The 27,282-nt window shown below is 37.4% G+C and overlaps 1 protein-coding gene across 1 annotated transcript; it reads right to left on the bottom strand.

Annotated features, from left to right (window-relative positions):
* Positions 1-1,863: 1,863 nt before the first annotated feature.
* cmc1.L (C-x(9)-C motif containing 1 L homeolog) lies at positions 1,864-26,094 on the bottom strand. The gene is made up of 4 exons (NM_001091475.1): positions 26,009-26,094; positions 19,411-19,500; positions 2,629-2,719; positions 1,864-2,056 (listed from the first exon to the last, which is right to left on the bottom strand). The coding sequence occupies exons 1-4, from the start codon at positions 26,025-26,027 to the stop codon at positions 1,933-1,935; spliced, it is 324 nt and encodes a 107-aa protein (NP_001084944.1). The 5' UTR covers positions 26,028-26,094; the 3' UTR covers positions 1,864-1,932.
* Between the last annotated feature and the right edge of the window lie 1,188 nt (positions 26,095-27,282).

The following is a 27,282-nucleotide window of genomic DNA, read 5'->3' as shown; positions in this document are numbered from 1 at the left end:
TCTATAGAAATGTAGATAAAGTGCATTACATTGGCCTGTTTGGTAGGTGATTGCAGCATCATAATAGAAATATCCATTTATTGGCTACAGAAACCATTTTTCCAGTAATACAAACCACAGTCCCTGTGTACATTGGCTATGACTAGTGCTATACAGAGCCAAATGTGGGAAGGGAGCACCGTGATACGTTGTGCAAACAAGTGTTGTAATCCTCCCTCCCAGGCATCACCTACCTGCATGACTCCAGCAGCCAAATACTACAATGTGCATTATTTGTACTGCACAGAGCTTGGATAATCTGAGTTTTCTAGGTTATTTTTTTTGGTCAAAACCCCATTTTCAGGTTACAAATATACTTGAATTTTTTTGAGATGTTAAAAAAAAAAAAAAAATAGTTTCTATATTTATTATACCCCGACCCTGGAAATAGCTTGAATCCAAAAACACACCATCTAAAAGCTATTAGTGAGGGAACAGATAAAGCAGGCAAAAAGGCAGAACTTGCTGCTAAGTGCTCTTTATTGCACACAACATGTTTCGGGCCAGAAGCCCTTTCTCAAGTGTGATAAAGGGCTTCTGGCCCGAAACATGTGTGCAATAAAGAGCACTTAGCAGCAAATTCTGCCTTTTTGTCTGCTTTCTCTCAGTTCCCTCACTAATTGGTTCAATTCCTACACCTGGAGCGGGGGTGCCTTACTGAGATCGAGAGCACAGCTGCCAAATCCCCAGTCATTTCAACAATTGTTCACTGTTTAAAAGCTGTCGAGGTCATTTAGGAGTTAATGGCAGAGATCCCTTGAACCATTTGAAGATGTTAATAGCCTCAAGTTTTTCTTTTCAGAGGGTTTCGCTCGAAAACTATCAATTTGAGGGGGTTTTTTGCCGAAAACTCGGTAGATTGAAGTTTTTGGGTTGTTAAACCCGAACTCACTGAAGTTTTTTTCCATTCGAGTTTTTTCTCAAATTAGAAACCAATCAAGTTGTGAGTTCATTCGAGGTATAAAAAAAAACCTCAAATTCGACTTTGATAAATAACCCTCTAAGTGTACGTACATCTTTGCACATCCTTTCTAAAGAAAGAAGCCTATTCCTCAATATCATATGTCCCTTAGGATTCCGTTGTTTTCCTCTATTCTGTGCTGTTCAACCAATGGCTACAATCATCCTTTTGTCCTCTTACATGATCACAGGCTTAAAGGAGAAACAAACCCTTGATTAAAAAAAACCCTACCCCCGAGGCAAATGCCACCAAGTCTTTACTTACCCCTCGGTGCAGATTCTGTCCAGCAGAGTTCACGGGCACCATCTTCAGCCGCTTCGGTAATCTTCGGAATGAGACCGGTGCTTCAGCAATTTTCGTGAGTTTCGCCGCATGCGATGTTGTCGTGAAACTGAAAATTGCTCCAACTGAGCCGATTCACTGGTCTCATTTCGAAGATTGCTGAAGAGAAGAAGATGGCGTCCATAAACTCCGCTGGGTAGAATCTGCACCGAGGGGTAAGTAAAGAGTTAGGGGCATTTGCCTGGGGGGGGGAGGAGAGAAGGGGGTCTATGTAGGGTAGGGTTTTTTTTTATTCTCCTTTAAATAAGGGAGTACAAATAAAATATATATCCACAATATCTTTTGCAAATTGAAATGAAGAGGGAAAAGCACTGAAGCTTTTGCACCTTCCGATGAGGGTTTCAGGCTGTATGTTCCTCAGCTTTGTACCACTCTATTGTACATAGATCTCTAACAGCAAGAATACTATATCCATATCATGATGGTACTTGGACAAATCAGTCCCTGCTTATTTTAAACAAAGATACGGTAATTCAATGTGGATTTCAAAACTGAAAATGAAAGCAGCAGATCTACATAAATTCTTTACAAAAGAAGTAATATTTATTATTAGAAATTAGAAACGGGGATACACGAAGGAGAAAATTTGGTTATATACTATTTGCCTCCTTCTGTTGTTGCCGTTTCTTTAACGGGATTCCAGTTTTTCGAAACTCTTCCCTTTCTTTTAAATATTCCTGCTTGCATTCTTCAAATAAAGCTGGGTCTTTGTAGCTTTGGGAAGAAGAAAATACAGTGGCATTAGGGAAGCAGCAGTACATTTGCGGGTGTGCAGTTTTGAATTACACGTATAGGATTTATTATCAGGACGGGGGATTTTCTGGATAAGGGATCATTCTGTCATTTGGATCACCATTATTAAAATTGCTAAAAAAAACTTTTAAACATTAAATAAATCCAATAGGATTGTTTTGCCTCCAATATGGATTCATGCAGGTTAGTTACCATCAAGTACAAGCTACTGTTTTATGATTACAAAGAAAAAGGAAAATAACGAAAAAATAAAATGGAGTCTATGGCAGATGGCCTTCTGTAATCCAGAGCTTTCTAGATAATATATTTCCAAATAGAGGATTCCTTACACATATAAATATACAGTATATATTGTTTTATTATTACAGAGAAAAAGGAAATCATTTTCTTAAAAGTTAATTATTTGAATAAAATGGAGTCTATGGCAGATGGCTTTCCTGTTATTCGTAGCTTTCGGATAACAGGTTTCTGTATAACAGATCCCATACAGTTTTTGAGCTTATATAGAAAACAGAACAGAAACATCAACTTACTGAGCAATCAGACACTCCTTCAGAGCTGCGTTTTCGCTGCGGCATTTCACGGGCATCAGGATGCCATTCTCTTGGCAACACTTTGTAAAAACTGGAAGATTAACATTTTGTAAATTAAATACTTATAAAAGTGCTTAGTGATGTCATCAGTTGTAATCGGTACTCAGTTGTGTGATATGACTCACAGAAACTTGTATATTATAATAAACAATGTACCCCATGATGTAAAATATGAGGATTTTAAAGTCTTGTGATCTGTATAATAGCATTTGGCCTTCTTGCCCTTATATGATTATAAGTGACTTATAATATCGGGTGTACACTAGAGACTGTATCTATCTCTCGCTCTCTCTACCTATATATCGCTCTCTACCTCTATCTATAGCTATCTAATTGTATCTATCTATCTATCTATGACAAGACAAAATGCTATAAAGGACTGCATTATGGCTTCTACTTTACATCCAAATTTCCCCAGTTGATACATTGTTTAGTACAGGTATGGAACCTGGGGTTTTCAAGATAAGGGATCTTTCCATAGTTTGGATCTTCATACCTTAAGTCTACTAAAAAAATAATTTAAACATAAATTAAACTCAATAGGATTGGGCTGAACAAATTAAACAGTAAAGTATAATGGAAGTATGACTGACATATTTGTCCCAGTTAAATGCACTTTGAAATAGTCTTGCAAAATAAATCATACAGGCCAAAAATCACTCCTTTATTAACCTACTTAGTGTTACTATAAGGATAAACTTCCCCTTAAAAGATTGAGGAAAAGAACTGTAAGGAGGGAGTAAAAAAGGCAAATGTTCTGTTGTGGTGGTTAAAGCTATTTGTAGCTTGGGAAGCAACAGAACTGCTGCCTCACACAGCTGCAGAAAAGCAGAAGAAGGGGTCCTGCCCGGCTATTCTCCCCCCCGTGTAACAAGCCAACAGGCGCCTCAAGCTGCCATTTTCCATGCCACATTGCTTCTGTGGTTTCTCTAGACAGGGGCACATACACAGACACTTCATAACCACACATGAAAATAAATTCAATATTCTATGTGCTAAGGCCTGTGCAGTTCATATGGCGGATCCCTAGTGATCAAGCCAATAATAGAACACTGTACGACTGCAACTTATATTTAGTCTTTGTTTTCATTTTAATTTGGAATATATATATATATATATATATATATATATATATACACGGTATATATATACGGTATATATATACGGTATATATATACGGTATATATATATATATATATATATATATATATAGATGCAATCAGAAGCACTCACGGTTACAGTGATCAAAGTATTTCTTTTATTGGAGTGTTACAAACTACCCCACATCAACGCGTTTCGGTTCTCTCAGAACCGTCGTCAGGATGGCATCCTGACGACGGTTCTGAGAGAACCGAAACGCGTTGATGTGGGGTAGTTTGTAACACTCCAATAAAAGAAATACTTTGATCACTGTAACCGTGAGTGCTTCTGATTGCATCTATCTATTCTCCTCTGAGGAGCACCCGGGACTTGATTTATTGAGGGTGAGTGCCGGTGAAGCATTTGACTATATATATATATATATATAATAATTGTGTATGCGAAAGCATCTGTTTAAGAATTGTACAATCCATACCATGTACCCTTTACTAAACGATATACTTAATAACACGCCAAAACATTTAGATACAGGCTGCATATTTTTAGAAATAAACCATTCAATAAACATTATTTCAAAGTTAATAGTTGAATAGTTCAACACCAGCAGATTTCTATGGCACTAAGGAAGGCATATGGGTTCTATTAGTAACTATATTGCCATTGAGACATCACTAAAGCCCAAACAGAACACAACGGGGACATATACAGAGAGAGCCGTGTAACTCTGCTGTGCCCTGGTTGCAGCTGAAAACTTCTTTACAATTCTTCTTCTTAATAGCTGACCCTACTGAGGTGTCATCTCACCATGTATATTATCACAACACTTCAGATATTGTGATCACACTCTTCAGATAAATGGAAGTGTTTGCTATGAACAGGGAGGGCTACTCTTATTTATTTTTCACCTTGCAATGATATAATTTGTAGCCATTAACCAAAAAGCTTCGGAAATAAAGGCGGCTGAACGGCTGTAGCCGCACAGCAGAGGCCACACTAGCTACCAATACCTTCGATTCATAGGATAGGTTCCCATTGCAGCATATTGCTCAGCTTATTTAAATGCCACATTCAACAGCATTATCAGCAGAGATTTCAACCCTGCAACCCATAGGTCATTTTTCAGCATACAGACAGTTAAATGCGTGCAACCTAGTTGCAGCCAGTAAAGCAGATTCCAAAAGCAATTTCATGACAAAGCTAGCATATCTTTAATTTTGTGGCAGATCAAGGCTGATTAGGTTGTAACTCCAAAACATACTCGGTGCAAGTGCTCAGAGAAGCTTTAGTAGGTGCAATTAATGAGGCACGAAGGTAAGAGGATCAGCAGTGGGAGAATATTCCATATTGCGCTGCATTACTCCATACTGAAGCTACTTGGTATTTGCAGCGTATTACTGACGCCAACCAGGCCTAGATTGATCATGGTTCAGTTGACATGACTGAATATCTAAAATATCTGACTTAATTAATTCTTACCTGATTAGGATGAGGCTGATATTCAAAGTAAATCAACTGTCCAGTCAAGTAGAAATCAATATTTCTGATTTTACTTTTAAATCACTTTCATAAATAATAACATGCCTGCCTACATGAAGGGGGTGCGTTCTGGAAATTCTATTTGGTTATACTATGCATAGCGCAGCTGATTAAAGAATTATTCTAATTTGAGCAGGAGTATGTACAAGAATGAGATTAATCTAAATATCGGGAGCGGAAACAAAGCAATTAATTTGGTGGCCAAAATAAAGAAATAATACAGGTTGTTTTTGAGATAGCAACAATATACTGTTATTGGAACGCTGCACATCTTAAGGGCTCTGTTAAAGAAACAGGACTGCTTATACAGGTACAGGTATAAGACCTGTTATTCAGAATGCTCCGGACCTGGGGCTTTCCGTATAACGGATCTTCCCATAATTTGGATCTTCATACCTTAAGTCTACTAGGATATAATTAATATCAATTGGATGCAAAACAATCCTATTGGGTTTAATTAATGTTTAAATGATTTTGTAGCATACTTAAGGTATGAAGATCCAAATTATGGAAAGATCCTTCAGCTAAAAAACCCCAGGCCCGAGCATTCTGGATAACAGGTGCAGATCACTGGGGTATACTTTCCCTTTATTTGGAAGCTATATCCATATCTTCGGGACTTCTCCAATGACTTACAGTTAGGTCCATATGTTTTTTAGACAGAGACAACTTTTTTTTTTACATTTTGGTTCTGTACATTACCACAATGAATTTTAAATGAAACAACTCAGATGCAGTTGAACTGCAGACTTTCAGCTTTAATTCAGTGGGTTGAACAAAAAGACTGTATAAAAATGTGAGGAACTAAAGCCTTTTTTTTTTTTTAACACAATCACTTCATTTCAGGGTCTTGGACAATTGACGCAAAGGCTATTTAATGGGCAGGTGTGGGCAATTCCTTCATTATGTCATTATTAATGAAAAGATAAAAAGCCTGGAGTTGATTTGAGGGGAGGGGGGTGCTTGTATGTGAAAGACAACTTGCGGTCAAAGGAGCTCTCCATGCAGGTGAAACAAGCCATCCTTAAGCTGCAAAAACAGAAAAAACCCATCCGAGATATTGCTATAATATTAGGAGTGGCAAAATGTACAGTTTGGTACATCCTGAGAAAGAAAGAAAGCACTGGTGAACTCAGCAACGCAAAAAAACCTGGACGTCCACTGAAGACAACAGTGGTGGATGATTGCAGAATCATTAACAATGGTGAAGAGAAACCCCTTCACAACAGCCAAACAAGTGAACAGGCGTAGCGATATCCAAGTCTACCATAAAGAGAAGACTGCATGAAAGTAAATACAGAGGGTGCACGACAAGGTGCAAGCCACTCATAAGCATCAAGAATAGAAAGGCTAGATTGGACTTTTACTTTGTTAAAAAAAAAAAAAAAACATCTAAAAAAGCCAGCACATTCTGGAAAAACATGCTTTGGACAGATGAAACCAAGATCAACCTCAATGATGGCAAGAAAAAAAAAGATGTGGAACAGCTCATGATCCAAAGCATACCACATCTCTATAAAACATGGCGGAGGCAGTGTGATGTCTTGGGTGTGCATGGCTGCCAGTGGCACTGGGACACTAGTGTTTATCCATGATGTGACACAGGGCAGAAGCAGACAAATGAATTCGGAGGTGTTCAGAGACATACACACTGCTCATATCCAGCTAAATGCAGTCAAATTAATTGGGAGGCGTTTCATAATACAGATGGACAATGACCCAAAACATGCAGCCAAAGCAACCCAGGAGTTTGTTAAAGCAATGAAGTGGAATATTTTTGAATGGCCAAGTCCGTCACCTGATCTGAACCCAATTGAGCTGCATTTCACTTGTTGAAGACTAAATTTTGGACAGAAAGGCCCACAAACAAAAAGCAACTGAAAGCCACTGCAGTAAAGGCCTGGCAGAGCATTAAAATGGAGGAAACCCAGAATCTGGTGATGACCATGAGTTCAAGACTTCAGGCTGTCATTGCCAGCAAAGGGTTTTCAACCAAGTATTACAAACGAACATTTTGTTTTTAGTTTTTTAATTTGTCTAATTACTTTTGAGCCCCTGAAATGAAATGATTGTGTTAAAAAAGGTTTTAGTTCCTCACATTTTTATGAAATCTTTTTGTTCAACTCACTGAATTAAAGCTGAAAGTCTGGAGTTCAACTGCATCGGAGTTGTTTTATTTAAAATTCATTGTGGTCATGTACTAAACCAAAATTAGAAAAAAAGTTGTCTCTGTCCAAAGATTTATGGGCCTAACTGTAAACATCAGCAGGTCTGAGATGCCGGACTTTTGGATTCTGACTTTTTCTGTTCTCAAGGTATAATAAATCTTGAAAATTTGAGGGTTTTTTTTCACTAAAAATTTGGATTTTTATAGTCATATAAGCTCAAATGTTACGAGTTTCGGGCATTGGACTTTAATAAATAACCCCCAGTATTACCTCAATAAAGGGCTCAATAAAGGGAAAATAATATATATTTAGGCTCCTTAGGCCCTAGTCAGATGTGCATAAAAATTAAACTAGGTGCATTTTATCAGAGTGACGGTTACCTTAGCTCATGGATGTTTATTTAACCTGCTTTTAAGTAGGTGGCATCTGACACGATACGGCAATGAGATGTTCACAGCGGGACTGTTAACAGAGCCAACTTCCAAATGTAATTGAAACAACATCAAAACACGTGTGTGAAACACACCTCTATACAGAATAAAGTTCATGCCACAGACTTGTTAATTGCTTTGTCACTTCTGGGGGATTTGTTCCATAAAGGATAATTTCTTAATATATATTAATGTACTCCCAGGGTGCCTTTTGGCAGGCATTCTATTTTCTGTATTCGCTATGGCTGTACACTGCACTATACTTCTAAATACAAACTGTCTTTTTCGCTGAAATGACTGCAAGCCTCTTTCTAATAAATATTTAACTGTTCCTGAGCAAACTTGGGAAACAATTTTGATTTATTCCCACTGAATTACTTTGCACCTGCTAAACACCTATATCTATATATAAAACTGAAAGTATAATGATATTATGAAATTTAATGCAAAAATTAGACCGTAAAATATATGTTATAATATTGCTTCAAAAAAAAAAAAAAAAAAAAAAAAAAGCCCAAAAAACACAGGTTTCCACAATTCTTTGTTTCAGTATGAAGGTTAGAGAACTTTACAGAGGAGCCGGAAGATGGACGCGTGGAAATTCGCTAGAAGAATCTGCGCCGAGGGGTAAGTATGGAGTATGGGGCACTTCCCCAGGGGGGTAGTTAGCCTGGGGGGAGGAGGGAGGTCTACCTGGGGTGGGGGGTACAGGGTTTTCCCCCCACAGGTTGATTTCGCCTTTAAGCACGACTGTATGCTGTTTAAGGTGAAAACCCATGTTCTGTGATGAAGACAGAGTTTTGACATTACGTCAAATTAGATCAATCTGTCTCTCATAAAGGTGTTGCTCACCCTTGAGTAAAATTGATGCAGTGATATTCTTAGACAATTTGTAATTGTTTTTTATTATTTTTGGTTTTTGAGTTATTTAGCTTTTTATTTAGCAGCTCTTCAGTTTGCAGTTTGATCAATCTGGTTGCTAGGATCCAAATTACCCTAGCAACCATGCATTGATTTGAACAAGAGACTGGATTATGAATGGGAGAGGGCCAAAATAGAAAGATGAGTAATAAAAAGTAGCAATAACAATAAATGTGTAGCCTTACGGAGCATTTGTTTTTATGTGGGGGTCTGGGGTCTTTTTCAAATCTAGAAAAAGACAAATAATTTAAAACCTATAAAAAAAAAAAAATAATGACAAAAGTAGCTTAGACCTGGCCATTCTATAACATACTAAAAGTTAACTAAAAGGTGAACCAGTCCTTTAAAGCGGCTGTTAACTTTAAATTAGCTTTTAATATGATGTTGCTCACCTTTGAGTTAATTTTAGTATGCTATAATGCAGGGGTCCCCAACCTTTTTTTTTTTTACCCGTGAGCCACATTCAAATGTAAAAAGAGTTGGGGAGCAACACAAGCATGAAAAAAGTCCCTGGGACACAAAATAAGGGCTGTGATTGGCTATTTGGTATCCCAAATGTGGACTGGCAGCCTACAGGACTCTCTGTTTGGCAGTACACCTCCAACTTACATCCAAGGCAGGAATTCAAAAATAATCACCTGCCTTGAGGCCACTGGGAGCAACATCAAAGGGGTTGATGAGCAACATGTTACTCATGAGCCACTGGTTGGGGATCACTGATGTGGAGAGTGATATTCTGGGACGATTTGCAATTGTTTTTTTATTTTTGTGGTTTTTGAGCTACTTAACTTTTTATTCAGCAGCTCTCCAGTTTGCAGTTTCAGCAATCTGGCTGCTAGGGGCCAAATTACCCTAGTAACCATGCATTGAATTTGAATAAGAGACTGGAATATGAATAGGAGAGAGTCTAAATAGAAAGAAGAGTAATTAAAAGTAGCAATAGCAATAAATGTTTTGCCTTACAGACCATTTGTTTTTATATGAGATCAGTGGCCCCCATTTAAAAGCTGGAAAGAGTCAGAACAATAAAAAAAAAAATAATAACGAAGACAAACTGAAAAGTTGCTTAGAATTGACAATTCTATAACAAAAAAAAAGATAACTTGAAGGTGAATCACCCCTTTGATGCAGGAATCGGGGTCAGATTTTGATTGACAGTTCAGATACATGCAGAGAATGTATTAGAGCCGACTTTCTTTCAAACTATCCGATTCCAACACAAAGCAGCATGAAAAGAGACAGATTGCTGAAAGGGAGATAGTCAACAGTAATTTGATTATTTCTGAAACATTAGAGAATGTGTGATTATAGGACTGATTTCAGGAAGTCAACATCAGCTTGAAACTGCCAGGTTAATGATTAATATTAACCACAATTTGAATAATCCATCTCTGCAATCTCTAACAATTTGGTTTTTGTCCAAGTCTAGAGTGATTGGCTACAGTGCCACGGGCCACGAGACTTGTAACTTTAAGACTGTCCATGCTTTCTACCTCACTTCCTCAGACAGTTTTCTGCTGTATTTTTCTATGTGGTGCACGTGGAGAATTTTAAATGGTTGAATGCATGTGAAATATACAGTCATATGAAATAGTTTGGGAACCCCTCCCAGCCTGCATAATAATTTACTCCACTTTCAACAAAAAAGATAAGTGGTACGTCTTTCATTTCCCAGGAACACCCGAATACTGGGGTGTTTTCTGAACAAAGATTTTTAGTGAAGCAGTATTCAGTTGTATGAAATTAAATCAATTGTCAAAAACTGGCTGTGAAAAAATTTGGGTACCCTTGTAAATTTGCTAATTTGAATGCATGCAATTGCTCAATACTGATTACTGGCAACACCAAATTGGTTGGATTAGCTCGTAAAACCTTGAACTTCATGAGAAACTTCATAAGAAAAGATATTTAAGGTGACCAATTGCAAGTTGTGCTTCTGTTTGACTCTCCTCACATGCATGGGATCATCAAAGAAACTCTCAAAACACCTGAAAACAAAGATTGTTCAGTATCATGGTTTAGGGGAAGGCTAACTCAAAGGTTTAAACTGTCAGTTTCAACTCTAAGGAATGTAATCAGAAAATGGAAGGCCACAGGCACAGTTGGATTGTGAGAACCCAAAGATCACCTCCAAAGACCTGCAAGAACACCTTGCTGCAGACGGTGTATCTGTACATTGTTCTATGTCAGGGGGCCTATCGGCTCCCAGCGGGGGAGGTCTGGACCAAGGAGGAAGCTCTAGGCCAAATTCACGGTAACAGACAAGGGTTCAGGAACAAATGTAGTCAAATCCAGGCAGGAGTTCAGAAGGCAGGCAGATAATTAGCAAAGTCAAGGTACAGACAGGGTCAAAAGTCCACACGCCGGCCAGCGCTCGAAACCACGAGGCGACCATGGGCACCACCATTTTGGATTTCTTCGCAGACGGGAGCGCTGCAGAGCACTCCTGACATTCTACAATTCAGCGCAATTTGCACAAAGAACATCTGTATGGCAGGGTGATGAGAAAGAAGCCCTTTCTGCACTCACACCACAAAAAAAAAAAAAAAAAAAAAAAAAAAAAGAGACCTCAGGTAGTCCGAATGGGAAAAAACACCTCCAGTACCATCACACTGAGCACGGGAGCTCAACAAGGTTGTGTGCTAAGACCACTGCTATTCACACTACTGACTCATGACTGTGTGGCAAGTCATGGATCCAATCACATCATCAAGTTCGCTGATGATACAACCGTAGTAGGTCTCATCAGCAAGAACAACGAGTTAGCATATAGACAAGAGGTGAAATGGCTAACGGACTGGTGCAAAGTCAATCTGTCTATGAATCCAAACAAAACAAAGGAAATAGTTGTTGACTTCAGGAGAACACGTGGGGATCATTCTCCACTGTACATGGACGGATCTCCGGTGGAAAGAGCACCAAATTCCTTGGGGTACATCTGGCAGAGAACCTCTCCTGGTCCCTTACCACCAGCTCTATAGTGAAGAAAGCACAGCAGCGTCTCTACTTTCTGCTGAAAAAAGCCCACCTTCCACCACCCATTCTCACTATCTTCTACAGAGGGTCTATTGAAAGCATTTTATGCAGCTGCATCACTACCTGGTATGGAAACTGCTCTGTATCAGATCGCAAGATCCTGCAGTGGGTGGTGAGGACAGCGGAAAAGATCATTGGGGTCTCGCTTCCTGCCATTATGGATGTTTACCACACCCGCTGTCTCCAGAAGGCTACCAGCATTGTCAGCGATAGCACCCACCCTGCACATGATCTCTTTACCCTCTTGCCATCCTGTAAAAGACACCGCACTATTCGAGCACTGACTTCCAGAATGCGAAACAGTCTATTTCCACAAGCCATCAGGTATCTCAACTCCCATGGACTGAACTGAATATATTCATAAGGAACTGAAATGTCCACTTTGCCCAGCATCACCGTGTACTAGAGTTGTTGTATAGCACCGGGGGGTTCTGGAGGAACGTCATTTTGTTTCTGCTATGTACTTTATTTACTGTATATGGCTGAAATGACAATAAAATCCACTTGACTTGACACAGAGTCGTTTGTTGTATGTAAAAGCTCATTTACACAAGCAACTGTCATTTTTTGAGCAAAGTGCTTTAGACTTATGAGACAAAAATGTATTTATTGGGTCATAACAAAAAGTGTTTTGCATGGCAAAAGAATAACACTGCATTCCAAGAAAAACACCTGCTACCTACTATCAAATTTGGTGGAGGTTCCATCATACTGTGTGGCGAGTTCAGGGACTGGGGCCCTTGTTAAAGTCAAGGGTCGGATGAATTCAACGCAATATCAACAAATTCTTCAAGATGATGTTCAAACATCAGTCACAAAGTTGAAGTTACGCAGGGGTTGGATATTCCAACAAGACAATGACCCTAAACACACTTTGAAATCCACAAAGGCATTTATGCAGAGGGAGAAGTACAATATTCTGGAATGGCCGTCACAGTCCCAAGACCTGAATATCATGGAAAATCTATGGGATGATTTGAAGCATGCTGTCCATGCTCGGCAGCCATCAAATTTAACTGAACTGGAGAGATTTTATATAGACGAATGGTCAAAAATACCACCATCCAGATACTCGTCTGGAGGCTGTTACATTTGCAAAAGGAGGCTCAACTAAGTACTGATGTAATATCTCTGTTGGGGTGCCCAAATTTATGCACCGGTCTAATTTTGATATGATGCATATTGCATATTTTCTGTTAATCCAATAAACTTTATGTCACTGCTGAAATACTACTGTTTCCATAAGGTGTGTTATATATTAAAAGGAAGTTGCTACTTTGAAAGCTCAGCCAATGATAAACAAAACTCCAAAGAATTAAGAGGGGTTCTCAAACTTTTTCATATGACTGTATATAAGGCACCAGCAATAACACATATGCGCTCTCTTTCAAATTCACCTGGTGTTTCAGACTAGCAGATCAGTAATCCAGGTGCTGCAGGCCCAAGTAATAAGAAGCTGCAGAGGGAAGGAGGAGGAACCAGAGTGTGGGCATCACAGAGGGGGTGAGGCCATGAAGAGAGTTGGACCTAACCAACCCATGGGTTTCAATCCTACATTCGCAGCCTGTTAGACACTGGCCAACCACCCTTACAAAGCTGCTTTAGGGAGACATGAGAAGGTGAAAAATTTAAATTTAAACTTCAATAAAAATGGCATTACTGAATATTGAAAGTTAAGCTTCCAGACGTAGTCTTCTAAGTAAATGGAAGGTCCCCCACCAACCAAATTATAGGAAACACCACTTGGTGAAAAGCAGTAAATCAGAAAATCCTTTAGCACATTGAGATCATCTGATTTGAGTTTGTCCCAATGTTGGTAACCAATGGCTAATCCTAAAACCATGCAAATATTTGAGTTTTTAGCCACATTAAAATGAATAAAACAATGTGATTCTCTCTAGTGTGCAATTTTTTGTGAGAAAAAAACATGCACAGCAATATTCTGTCACATAAAAATTGTGTGATTTTTGTCCATTTTTTGGCACGTGTTTTTTCCAATTGACCTTGAAAATTAATAATTGCATTTGGCCCTAACAGAAAAATAACTGGCATTTACAAACCATTCTATGCTTTCCACAATCTGTTTATATAAACACAGAGGCCTACAACACATGGGCCACATTTGTAGGTGTCTTAAAAGCGTGTACTAAACCCTCCAACCCCAGGCCCTGCACCACCCACAGAGAAAGGTATCCCCCTGGTTATAGTTGACAAAGGGGAATCCCACATGTTTTAACAACCTGTAATTGCCATAAGGGTGGGAAAATGAAGACCTGCGGGTTCATACTGGTTTTCTGGTGTAAACCCCTACTGCTTTATTTTGAATGCAATTTAAGATAACTGCTGACAGAACAATAAGGGGCTGATTCACTAAGCTCGAGTGAAGGATTCGAATGAAAAATACTTCGAATTTCGAAGTATTTTTTGGGTACTTCGACCATCGAATTGGTTAAATTCGTTCGAATTCGAACGAAATCGAACGAATCGAACGAAAAATCGTTCGACTATTCGACCATTCGATAGTCGAAGTACTTCCCCTTTAAAAAAAACTTCGACCCCCTACTTCGGCAGCTAAAAGCTACCGAAGTCAATGTTAGCCTATGGGGAAGGTCCCCATAGGCTTGCCTGTGATTTTTTGATCGAAGGATTTTCCTTCGATCGTTGGATTAAAATCCTTCGAATCGTTCGATTCGAAGGATTTAATCGTTCGATCGAACGGAAAATCCTTCGATCGATCGATCGATCGCAGGATTAGCGCTAAATCCTTCGACTTCGATATTCGAAGTCGAAGGATTTCAATCCGAGGGTCGAATTTCGAAGTATTTTTAACTTCGAAATTCGACCCTTAATGAATCTGCCCCTAAGTGTACATTGACACTGCTCCGCGCAATGCATGCATTTATATCCCATCTCCAATATAATCCATTCTGAGCATTACAATGGGTGCTGAAATACACAGCCCCTTCCTTACAAACAAAATGGTGTATTTATCTATTAATTAGTTGAAATAATTATAGCTTAGCTAAACACTACCGCCAACTCCATAATTTTAAGAATACATGTAATATATATTGTTGAAGGACTTAATAAATTGCCAAAAGAGACAAGCAATTTCTCTCTTAAGCACAGAGTATATCCACAATAATATCTGTGATATGAAGACTGTGAATATAAAAATGTAATTCAAAGATAAATGGCTGGTTAAAAATGTCAGCTTGTTGAAATTGATATTCATTGGGGTACTCTATACCTGAATAGGAGCATTTGGGCATTGAAGTCTTTATCCTAGCCCCAGCTGGTTATGGTTGAAGGTTAATGCTTTACCACATTCTGTTCAATTCTACATCCTAATTAGTTTTCCAGATCTATAGCTGTGAGCACCAAGTGTCCATGTTCAAAAGAAACTAATTAATGCTAGCAAATGAGATCAACTCCAAGGATCCAACAGCCAAAATCTTAGTTAAATGCTCCTTGTTAATAGGAAGTGTAGCTGTCAATAACTGCTGTTGGTGGCTCTAATGAGGCCTGTTTCTTTCATTGAAAGTGATTTCATTTCTCTTTGTCCTTAGAAAAGCTGCTCCATTCCCTTAAAAAAAACTCCCTACAAGCACAGTAATGGTAATGCTAGCTCTTTAGCTTAATTCTTCTGATAAGCTGGGTTGAGATGACATTGGAAATCAAATGGAATAAAAGTTCACTCTGAAATTATATTTTACACACTGCAGAGAAAGTGCTGGGCTAAACCTAACGGCTCCTTCTAGTCTAAGATATATTTTATGCATAAGCCATTTGTGTGGTTTTAGTAACTTGGCAACATTAAAGAAAAAAGAAAACTTTCATTGCATAAGGGATGAAGCGCACCCTAATTCGAAAGCTCTTTTACCTTGCATATTGCTAAATTTACATATAGGTGCTAAGATGTAGGTAATTCTTCTTTAACATCAATAGCACTGTCTCTAAATGGCTACTCGTGAAACTGAAGGAGAGCCAATGCAATATTTAGGGGTTTATTTACTTAAATCTGAATTTATCTCATATTTTGTTAAAAAAAAAAAAAAACCATGACCAAACTCCCATACTTTATTAAACCGTATTTATTAACAAAACAACCCGGATTAATCGGATCACAGAAAAACTCAATATGAAAAACACGAATCGCTCAATTTTTTTTGGCTTTTTTCTCCAAATCATTCGATTTTTCTGAGTTTTTGGCCAAAAACCCTGAAAATTGGTCTAAACCCAAGTCAGACTATAAAAACTTCAAATTGAGAACTGCCTCTCTGATAAGAGGGTTATTTATTTAAGTCAGAATGCTAAAAACCTCGAAAAATTAAGTTTTTTTACTATAAAATCAGAATTATTTTGCGGGAAAAAAACCTCAATTTTTTCTAGATTTATTATACCCTGAGAATGCAAAAAGTCTGAATCCAAAAATACTCTATCTTCAACCTGTCGAGGTCTTGTAGAAGTCAATGGCAGAGGTCCTATTTGCAATTTGAAGACATTTTTGTCTGCGCTGGGTTTAGAGCGATAAACATTTTGTGGCTTTTCCTCCGATTTCACATAAGATTCAAACTTTTCAGGTGTCAAATTTTGAATTTTTTTATGCAACAATCTGAAAAAGTTAGTTTTCGTGTGACAATCCAAAAAAAGTTGTGGTTTTTCAATCAGATTTTTTGTGTGTTTTTTTTAATGACAAATAAGGGTAAATCATGGATTCTAGTTTGGTCAGACTTTTTTTTTTTAATTTAAAACATGAGAAAAATTCAGATTTTGATGTCTGGTATATCCAAGCTAAAGAACACAGCCACTCCTTTGGCAGCAGACTATGTATTTTCTTATGGGCTACTTTTGCTTTCTTTAAATCATCACTAAAGCCTAAAAACGCTGTATTTTTTTATACTGAATTTTCTTACTGCACCTAAAGGGATACTGTCATGGGAAAAAAACATTTTTCAAAATGAATCAGTTAATAGTGCTGCTACAGCAGAATTCTGCACTGGAATCCATTTCTCTAAAGAGCAAACAGATTTTTTTATATTCAATTTTGAAATCTGACATGGGGCTAGACGCATTGTCAATTTCCCAGCTGCCCCAAGTCATGTGACTTGTGCTCTGATAAACTTCAATCACTCTTTACTGCTGTACTGCAAGTTGGAGTGATATCACCCCCCTCCCTCCCCCCCCAGCAGCCAAACAAAAGAACAATGGGAAGGTAACCATATAACACAAGATAACGCTGCCTGGTAGATCCAAGAACAACACTCAATAGTAAAAACCCATGTCTCACTGAGACACATTCAGTTACGTTGAGAAGGAAGAACAGCAGCCTGCCAGAAAGCATTTCTCTCCTAAAGTGCAGGCACAAGTCACATGACATGGAGCAGCTGGGAAATTGACAAAATGTCTAGCCCCATGTCAGATTTCAAAATTGAATATAAAAAAAATCTGTTTGCTCTTTTAAGAAATGTATTTTAGTGCAGAATTCTGCTGGAGTACCACTATTAACTGATGTGTTTTGAAAAAAACATGTTTTCCGATGACAGGATCCCTTTAACCAGCTCTATAACAGTAATGATCCAGATCTTCAAAGTTGTGGACAGTAACTCGCCATCTTGGAGTTTGTTAGGAGTGTCAGTGACACTGCACATGCTTAGTGTGGTCTGAGCAGCTGCTGAGAACCTAAGCTTAGAGGTCACTCGCAAATAATGAAGCAGAGAGATTCTCTGTCATAGATGTTGATGCTGCAAGGCTGATTAATAAATTACAAAAACGGCACTAGTTTCTGAGTTGCCATATAATAAGAGTCTCAGCCTTGTATTGTTAGTTCTATATACACAGTAAATTGTGCGTCAACCTCTAAGCTTGAATGCACTTTCACTCCCAAAGATCTTAACGTTAGCTGTTTAATCAATGAACTACTTAGCTTGATAAAATATTCTCATTTAGAAATTACTTATTTATCATGTGACCAATATTAGATATTGTTTGAATTAAAGGAGAACTAACCCCGACAAATGTCCCCACCCGCAGCCATCAAATGAGCCCCCTCTTTGCTCCCTCCCTGCTAAGTCTATTTCAATAAACAATGGCTCACTTAGCAAAGCTGACCTCTACGAGCAGAAATGTTCAGCGGAGCTAGCAGGCGCCATCTTGTGAATCTTTATGTTCTTTTCCGATCAGTTCGGTTACACTGAGCTTTCTGGTGCATGCAGAATTGAAGGTAATCCTGGAGTATCTTCAAGTGCGCATGCGCCAGCCATCTCGGTGTCCCTGAACTGATCAAAAAAATAATAAGAAATTTCAGAAGATGATGCCTACTAGCTCTGCTGAGCCTTTCTGCTTATAGCAGATATTTTATTTATTATTTATGTCTATGTTTCGGATTGTGATGAGTTTCAAGGTACACATGCACTTCTAGTCCAATTGGAAAATTATTTGAAATTGATCAAATTAGACACAATGGCCAAATTTTTAAAGTCCAAAGTATCTAAAACTTTTGAAACGTGTTTACATTTTATCTTAGGACTGTCTGTTACAATCATGCCCATTTCATAGCATTAGGTGTAATTGAAATTCAGCCTCTGGAGTTTAACCTACCTAGAAGAACACTATTTAATTTAAATTTGTTTTTTGACACATGAAAAAATATTTTAACCTTTAGCCACTGTCTCCTTCAGGGGACACAAAGGTCGTCCAACATTAGGAAGTTGTACCGAGCACATGAATGTTATTGAAACCATGGTTGACACTGGCCTGCCTTCAACAAAGGGATGCCTGAAGGAACAGTGTGGACAATCATTTCTACTAAATATCATTATAAGCCCTAGGTAGGATAGGTGTAGGGGAGAAATGGGTGGTTTAAAACAACATTTTATGAAACCCCTTTTAAAATTTCCTACTTGTGATGTAAGGATTTGTACTACTATTAGTGTGAAGTATCTAAAAATACGTTGGAGGTTTAACATATAAGCAATTTACAATCTGTTTTGAAATAAATTACCCAGATATACATCACGCATAATATGTTGAATTAAAAAGCTGTTAATTATTTGAGAGTGCCTTTAAAAAAAAAAAGTTTTTAATTACATCAATTCCATTTAAAAGGGGGAGGGGTAGAAACTGTCATATGTTTAAAAATTCCCTCTGGAGTTGGAATCAACATGAACAATAAACCACTATAAAAAGTGAAAATTAGGCCTTCATCCAAAGAAAAAAATGAAAAAATATTATGATTTACAAAAGAATCTCACTGAGAACATATACATAATTACCAGAATTTTGTACAATAAAACCTTGTTCTAGGTATTAAATAGTATTATAAAAAAAAATAGTTATTGTGATTATTATTACAATTTCCTATTGTTTTATTTTTTATTAATAAAAACATTCTCTGTACATTAAGGACAAAAGTGATGCAAGAGTAATACAGTTGTGTTAAATGAAAGGTGAAAAAAATCATGTAATAAAAAAAGTCAATTCTTAAATGGTTTGATGCTTCAACATAAAAATAGGTCTACAATTCTTACCTTCTACTTTATCAGAACACAGCACTCGTGCCTTCTCTCTCATGATCTTTGGAATAAGGACATCTTTTTCCACATGCCGCAGAAAATCATCTGCAATGAAACAGCATATTTTTTTTTTCTTAATTCCAAACAGTATAAAGTTGTACGTTCAGATTCAAACAGTATTTTTCTGTGGAATGAACAAACAAATCCTATAGCATCTGCATGTCTTACATATGAAAAGTTTGCGATGCATCTGTTGTAAATTCATATTCATGTAAAATAAAAATTTTTAAAAAAACCGCATGAAACTAGAAAAGAACTAAAGCTTAAGCCTCATTATTCTCTCATTGTGTAGGAATCAATTTTCACCTTCTTCACTAGCTGAATTTGTTAGGCTTTATTTTGCCTTAAGACTCTTCATCCTCATAATGTGGTAGCAGAGAATAATGATACAATTGTATATGAAACAAATACGAAATGACTCAAACAAGATTATCCATCAAAGACCAGAGCACATGTAATTGTAATACATGAATAAAGTGCCAGCATACATACAGTGTTCTATTTATGAAGGAACACAAGTAAATAAGGAATGTCCAGCTTTAAAATCACTCCAACCATTAACTATGACAATAGGGACAAAAACTACTGCTGCCTAAACAGATCATATTCCATTTATTAGTGATGCACATGTAAGGAATTTCCACATCCACGCCTGTTCCTAAGCTACCTTTTATTATTTTGGGCCCAACCTGGCCAGAGATTGATAAGGGCTTTTGAACTTGTACCAACTTGCTCTATCGGACGACACCATAAAGGAATGGGCTCTCCAGTGCCTGGATAGGTTTTGAGCATTAAAGCATCTTGGCTCTAATTCGGCCCGTGACCCAGCCCTGTACCTAGAAAAACACTGATGCCTTGGGCATCTGTTGAGAGAACGCTCTGAATGATACGACCTTGGTGTTTCAGGCACCTTAGAGGTGAAAGCACTTCAGAGAAATGTAATTTTTAAAAGCATACTTCTTTTCTGCCAATAATGCAGGAACTGATATGGTCTTGCAGGAAAATGTAAGATTTACCACAAAATATGGTTGCAAACTGACCTAGATCCAGTAATTTGTATATTTTAGGCTCCAACGGCAGCTATATCCAATATAACACAGGAGTTCTTCATTTCATACCTTACATAGAAATTACTTACATAACTAAAAAAAAATATATATATTAGCAAAAGCTTGTGCTAGGTTAATTTGTGTTGAATGTGTTGATTAGATAAATCCTAAACATAGCTATGGATATTTAGCTGTAGCAAGAACATAAAAGAATTAAATAAGAACCGGTTATTGCTTTAGTATACCCACAAGCAATATACCACCAATAAACTGCATATGTCGAGAAATCTTGCAAGAATGTATATTTAACTTTTTCATTTAATCTTTTACCTTGTTACTTACAGTAAAAAGTAATCCACTATTTTGGATTTGGCCGAACCCCCGAATCCTTCGCAAAAGATCCGGGCGAATACCGAACCGAATCCTGGATTCGGTGCATCCCTAGTTTAAAAACAAGTGTGAGAGCTACCGCAAATATAGAAAAAAAGGTACTTGAAGAGGACTACGTACATCCTAAAGGGTGAAGATATTTGGTCCTTGCAGCACATATTGGGAAATTTGATTATATATATATATATATTATATATATATATATATATATATATATATATATATATATATATATATATATATATATATATATATATATATATATATATATATAGTCAATTTTGGTGAGCGCACTCTTACCGGATTTCTTAGATGGTGGGTGCGTTGGTCAAGTTTTTGCATACATAAACTTGAGAAAGGTCCCAGCGTGGACCGAAACGTTGCTTTTCTTCACTAAGAGCATTGGAGTGCGGGTCCATTTAAAACTATATATATATATATATATATATATATATATATAATATATATATATATATATATATATATATATATATATATATATATATATATATATATATATATATATATAGTCAATTTTGGTGAGCGCACTCTTACCGGATTTCTTAGATGGTGGGTGCGTTGGTCAAGTTTTTGCATACATAAACTTGAGAAAGGTCCCAGCGTGGACCGAAACGTTGCTTTTCTTCACTAAGAGCATTGGAGTGCGGGTCCATTTAAAACTATATATCTATCTATCTATCTATCTATCTATCTATCTATCTATCTATCTATCTATCTATCTATCTATCTATATATATATATATATATATCTATATATATATATATATATATATATATCAAATTGTTACATTGGTTGTCATAACATTAGTCATTATTGTCTATACTTAGCCGGTTGACACTCATGTTGATGTTTTGGTGACTTCTAATGAACTTAGCTTTTAGAAGCCGCCCAGAGCATACAGAGAAGTACAGTGCCATGGTACTTGTTACTGTTATAGGCCTTGTGGACTAAATTATTAGAAAACTACAATCTTCTTTAGTTAAATATGCAATTATCTACTTTGCAGTTTTAATTCCCATTTCTCAGTCCATGCAAGTATTATGTGGCTTCATCACAAGCACCAAACCTCATTCTCTCTGAACCTCCCTAGACTCAGAGTCAGGGTGTAATGGCTTCAAAATGTACTGATGCCCATTTAGGGGGCTAGGCATTTTGTAATTTCCATACTAATAAAATTACCATAACGGTTGGCTCCAGATATGGCTTTGGTCTGTTGAGAGATGTCAGGGGGTTGAATAAGGAGATCCTTTTTGGAGAGGGATTAGCAGTGGGTAACCTAGTCCATAAAAAGGAGAGAAAGCCCATTTTGGACTTCACTTGCAGAAGTTATGGATGTTCCAGGAGAGACTTAAGTAGGAAGTAGTAACCCAAAAGTAGATAGGAATAGTGTGAGGGATATATCCTGTATCAATGTACTTAAATGTAAGCTACAGCTATAGGTACATAGAAAACAGCCAGAAGCTCTACCGAGGATAGCAAAATTATGAGTACCGAAGACATCACCCATCGTTACATCTGGCACAAGGAAGTGGTCCAGAAGTGAATTTACCAAGTGAAAATTATGTTTACCAACTCAAGATGGTATGCTGGGAAAGTGGGAAGTGAACAAAGGTAAGAAGAATCCAATTTTCTAAATAGCGTTTCAGCCTCATGAGGAGAAAATCCACTTTAGATACTTGTGGCTTAATTAGGTTATTTTGCCTTAGGGACCAAACTAGGGTGCTAGCTTCATGAGACTTGCTATGTTTAATTAACAGTGGAGAGCACAATTAAAATAGCAATACAACATAAAGACAAAATAATAAAGATGAAGCAATTAAGGTTACAAACTTGTACATACAAATCAAACACAGAATATGCATTGCAATAGATGATTTGTTCCTTTGACTAAACACATTTTAAAATACATTAACCACATTTTTAAACAATATGGCTTCAGTTATTTATGGTATCTTCCATTCACTTGGTGTTGGTTCAAACCAGGAATGTGGTGGGGGATAATTGACTTTCATTTCAACTGAAGGACAAACATTTTTCATAAACTATCAAATTTTGCTTCATAAAATATGCCTATATCCATTATACAGCCATAAGGGTTGCCACATTTAGAAAAAAAATTAAAAAGATTAATTTCTATATGTATTATTTCCCTATTAATAACATTGGAATTCAATTTAATTCTCACGGTACAATGTGCTGCAAGAATGAGCTTGATATTTGTCTATAGCAAATATGCATATTTTATCATGAAGAAGTAGCAAATGTGTTCACATCTTCGCCTTTCCATCCTTTCCATGCCTTTCATTAACATCTCCCATCGGGTTGATTCTAAACAAATAGTTCTACGTATTTCAAATATTTCCTTTTCTCTATAATATTAAAAGAGTAGCTTGTCCTTGATCCGAACTAAGCTGCTTGAATCCAAATTGGAGGCAAAAGCATCCTATTGGGTTCAAAAAATGTTAAATTACTTTTTTAGCAGACTTAAATGAGTTGGTTCACATTTAAGTTAACTTTTAGTAGGTAGAATGGCTAATTCTAAGAAACTTTTCAATTGGTCTTCATTATTTATTTATTTTTTTTATTTTTTTATTCTCCTTCTTCTTCTGACTCTTTCCAACTTTCAAATGGGAGTCACTGCCCCCATCTAAAAACAAATGCTCTGCAAGGCTATACATTTATTGTTATTGCTAAGTTTTATTACTCATATTTCTATTGAGCAGCTCCCCTGTTGTTCAGTCACTGATTCAAATCAGTGCATGGTTGCTAGGGTAATTTGGATCCTACCAACCATATTGCTGAAACTGCAACCTGGAGAACAGGTGAATAAAAAGCTAAATAACTAAAAAAAACTACAAATAATAAAAAATGAAAACCAATTGCAAATTGTCTCAGCATATCAATCTGCATCATACTAAACGTTAATTGAAGGGAGAGTAACCCCTTTAACGTCCCTGGGTCCCAAGCATTTGGGATAATAGATTCCATATGTGCACTTTAAACCTGAAAACAGGTTTGTGTTGCATAGAAAAAGAAAATACTGATGCTTTGAAAACACTTAATAATTAAAGTAATAATAATAAGTAATAATGTCCTAAATTGCAGAAACCATGGTTCACTGTGATTTCAGTAATCCCTTATCCACAGAACATTTAACATTATTTAATAACATTTGCATTATTTGAATTTTAAGGGCTCTTACTCACGAGCGTTTTTACCTGCGTTCCGTTTTTCTGCGTTCAGCCGCAGGGGAGCGCAGGAATAGACGCATTACATTTTTCCAATGTCGTGTAGGCGACCAAACGCAGGTTGAGACGCAACATGCTGCATTTTTCCTGCGTTCGGCGCCTACACGCGCCTGTGTGAGTACAGCCCCATTGGAAAAAATGTAATGCGTACGCAGGGGAGCGCAGGTAAAAACGCTCGTGAGTAAGAGCCGTAAATAAGAACAAGTATTTTTTTTCTATTGGGCTCATTTATAAGAAGCAGTTGTCAATCACAAGTAATCAGCGATTAGCTTTGAACTGTCAACTGCATGTTAGAAAATAAAAGCAAAGGCCTGATTGGATAACCTCACTTGTGCAATTTAGCACTTCTAGTTGCAAAGCAGCCCCTATGCATCTAAAGGGGTGGTTCATCTTTAAGTTAACTTTATGGGGGTTATCAAATTCTGAAGTTTTAGGATGTTTTAAATAAACAATGGCCGGCCAAAGTAGAATCCACGATTTACCCTTGTTTATCATTAAAAAACAATTGGATCTAGAAAAACCGCAACTTTTTTGAAATTGCTGCATGTAAAAGCGCAACTTTTTCGGATTGTTGCGTTAAGAATCCGAACGAATCAACGCCCGAAAAATCAACATTTTCAGTGAAATCGGATGAAAAGCCTGAAATGCTTGGATTATCATACAAAACCCAGCGCAGACAATAAAATCTTCAAATTTCAAATAGGACTTCTACCACTGACTTTTACAAGATCTCGACCATACCTCCCAACTGTCCCATTTTCAGCGGGACAGTCCCGCTTTCGACAGCTCAACCCGCAAGGTTTGTACTGGAAAATCCAGATTTTCTCTGCACTGAACAGCTAAAAATAGATACAATGTTTCTAACATTATTGGCTAATAAGAAAAACTATAATTGTCTGCGTTTTTACTATTCGGACTTTAATAATTAACCCCCTAAGCATGTTATACAATGGCCAATTCTAATGTCTCAACTGGTTGGCAAAAAGGAGAGCTGCTGAATAAAAAGTGAAATAACGCAAAAAAACACAAATAATAAAAAACGAAGACCAATTGCAAATGGTCTCAGGACATCACTGTCTTTGTCATCCGAACAGTTAACTCAAAGGTAGGTAAACAAACCCCTTTAATCTGGTTACCATGTATTTTTATTATTGTCTGAAGGCACTTCTCCTATCTATCCTACCAGTGGTGATATATATATATATATATATATATATATATATATATATATATATATATGTTTATTTACGTATAGGATCCCTTATCCGGAAACCTGATATCCAGAAAGATCCGAATTACGGAATGGCTGTCTCCCATAGGCTCCATTTTATCTAAATAATCCAAATTTTTAAAAATGATTTCCTTTTTCTCTGTAATAATAAAACAGTACCTTGTACTTGATCCCAACTAAGATATAATTAATCCTTATCGGAAGCAAAACCAGCCTATTGGGTTTATTTAATGTTTAAATGAATTTCTAGTAGACTTAAGGCATGAAAAATTATGGAAAGATTCGTTATCCGAAAAACCCCAGGTCCAGAGCATTCTGGATAACAGCACCCAACAGAACAGTCCCATACCTCTGTGTATGCATGTGTATATATATATATATATATATATATATATATATATATATATAAATCATCCATGTGGCAGATGAAAAGAAAGAAGCTGAAGTCCCAGAAAGAAGGTGATGAGGCTACACATGTTCAGCAGCAGCAACAACCTAACAAACCCAGTGCTGCTGGAAGGTCACATTTAAGAAACACAGGAGAGAGTTTTATTGTAAGACGAATTATCATATATGTTATGTCCACAATTACACACCGCTGAGCAGTGCTTACCCGGGTTAGCAGAATCCATGATGAGGAGCGTAAAATTAAACCTAATACTTCTCGCTATAAAGACTTGCTCGGATGACGCTATTTCATATCTACACCAGGAAGCGAATCGCTACAAACATGCCTGTCACCTTCTTACGGTCACAAAGCCCCGCCTCGCCACATGGCTAACTACTTCCGGGGACAAGAGACATGCAACGCCCTCTGGGCGTGGTCTCCTGGCGTGTAGTTGTAGACCGATTTGCGCTGGGTGCGGCCAGAACAAGGAAGTGCAAGTTATGTGCGCGTTTCGTTATTGTCGTGTGAGCAAAATAGTTATTCATTTCGGTGTTCTACAAAATCATTGAGCACATAATCAAGAATTAATATTATTCATACCAAGCAACCTTAAAGTGTGTTGTCTGAGTGTGAAGCAAATAGGCATACATCTATATATTTTAGAAAATGAGGGGGGTTGTAGTGCGCGTGTGCAGTTGAGATATTAAGGCCTGTCAGTCTGAGCATGGCTGCCAGCAGATATTGAGCTCCTTGTATATGTTCAATGTCTCCAGCTTGATAGCCGGATGTAGTTTGATCTGTTGCAAGGACCAGTCAAGTAGAGCTCTGATTGCGCTTGTAAAACATACCCAGGATGCATTGTGTTTGAGTGCATTCCGAATGTTCACGCAGTGCAGAGTCTTCACTTTTAATTAGGGTTGCCACCTTTTCTGGAAAAAATACAGCCTTCCTATACATTTTTTTTCACTATTAATAATTTTTACCAGCCAGGTGGCAACCCTACTTTTAATGGATGTTGCACTCTGCCTTCAGTTGTGTTTGACGATTAAGAATCCATTTAAACAGTCAGACTCTGGGCACCTTGACTGCATTTTACAAGTCAATCAGATGTATGAAGCCTAAATTCCTTCAGAAGTGGCAGAAACTTCTCTGTTCTGGGGAATGTGTAATAGACTTTCTGATAGGGTTGCCGCTTCACCCCTTAAAAACCAAACACATTTGGAATTAGGGTTGCCACCTTTTCTGGAGAGAAATACTGGCCTTCCTATATATTTATCTTTTTTCCCTATTAATAACATTGGGATCAGCCATCATTTTTACTAGCCAACCAGTAAAATACTGGCCAATTGGCAACCCTATATGGAATCCACAACCTGCATGGCAGGAAGTAGTTGTGAAAAGCAGGAAGTAGTTGTCACGGCTGGCACCCAATACCAGAACAAGTGCCAAGTACCCTGGTCTCGGCTCGGCTTCACCAGTAGTGTGACCACCGTTGGGCT

The sequence above is a fragment of the Xenopus laevis genome, chromosome 6L, assembly GCF_017654675.1.
Source record: "Xenopus laevis strain J_2021 chromosome 6L, Xenopus_laevis_v10.1, whole genome shotgun sequence".
Classification (NCBI taxonomy): Eukaryota; Metazoa; Chordata; class Amphibia; order Anura; family Pipidae; genus Xenopus; species Xenopus laevis.
Note: the sequence above shows the minus strand (reverse complement) of the source record. Positions and strands in the feature narration are given on the sequence as shown.

Bases quoted from the DNA above. Each gene is read 5' to 3' on its own strand.
- cmc1.L (NM_001091475.1), bottom strand. The intron at 2,720-19,410 runs GTAAGAATTGTA...TTAATCTTCCAG, and splicing joins GTGTTCTGATAAAGTAGAAG to TTTTTACAAAGTGTTGCCAA. The intron at 2,057-2,628 runs GTAAGTTGATGT...TTCTTCCCAAAG, and splicing joins AAGGAGTGTCTGATTGCTCA to CTACAAAGACCCAGCTTTAT.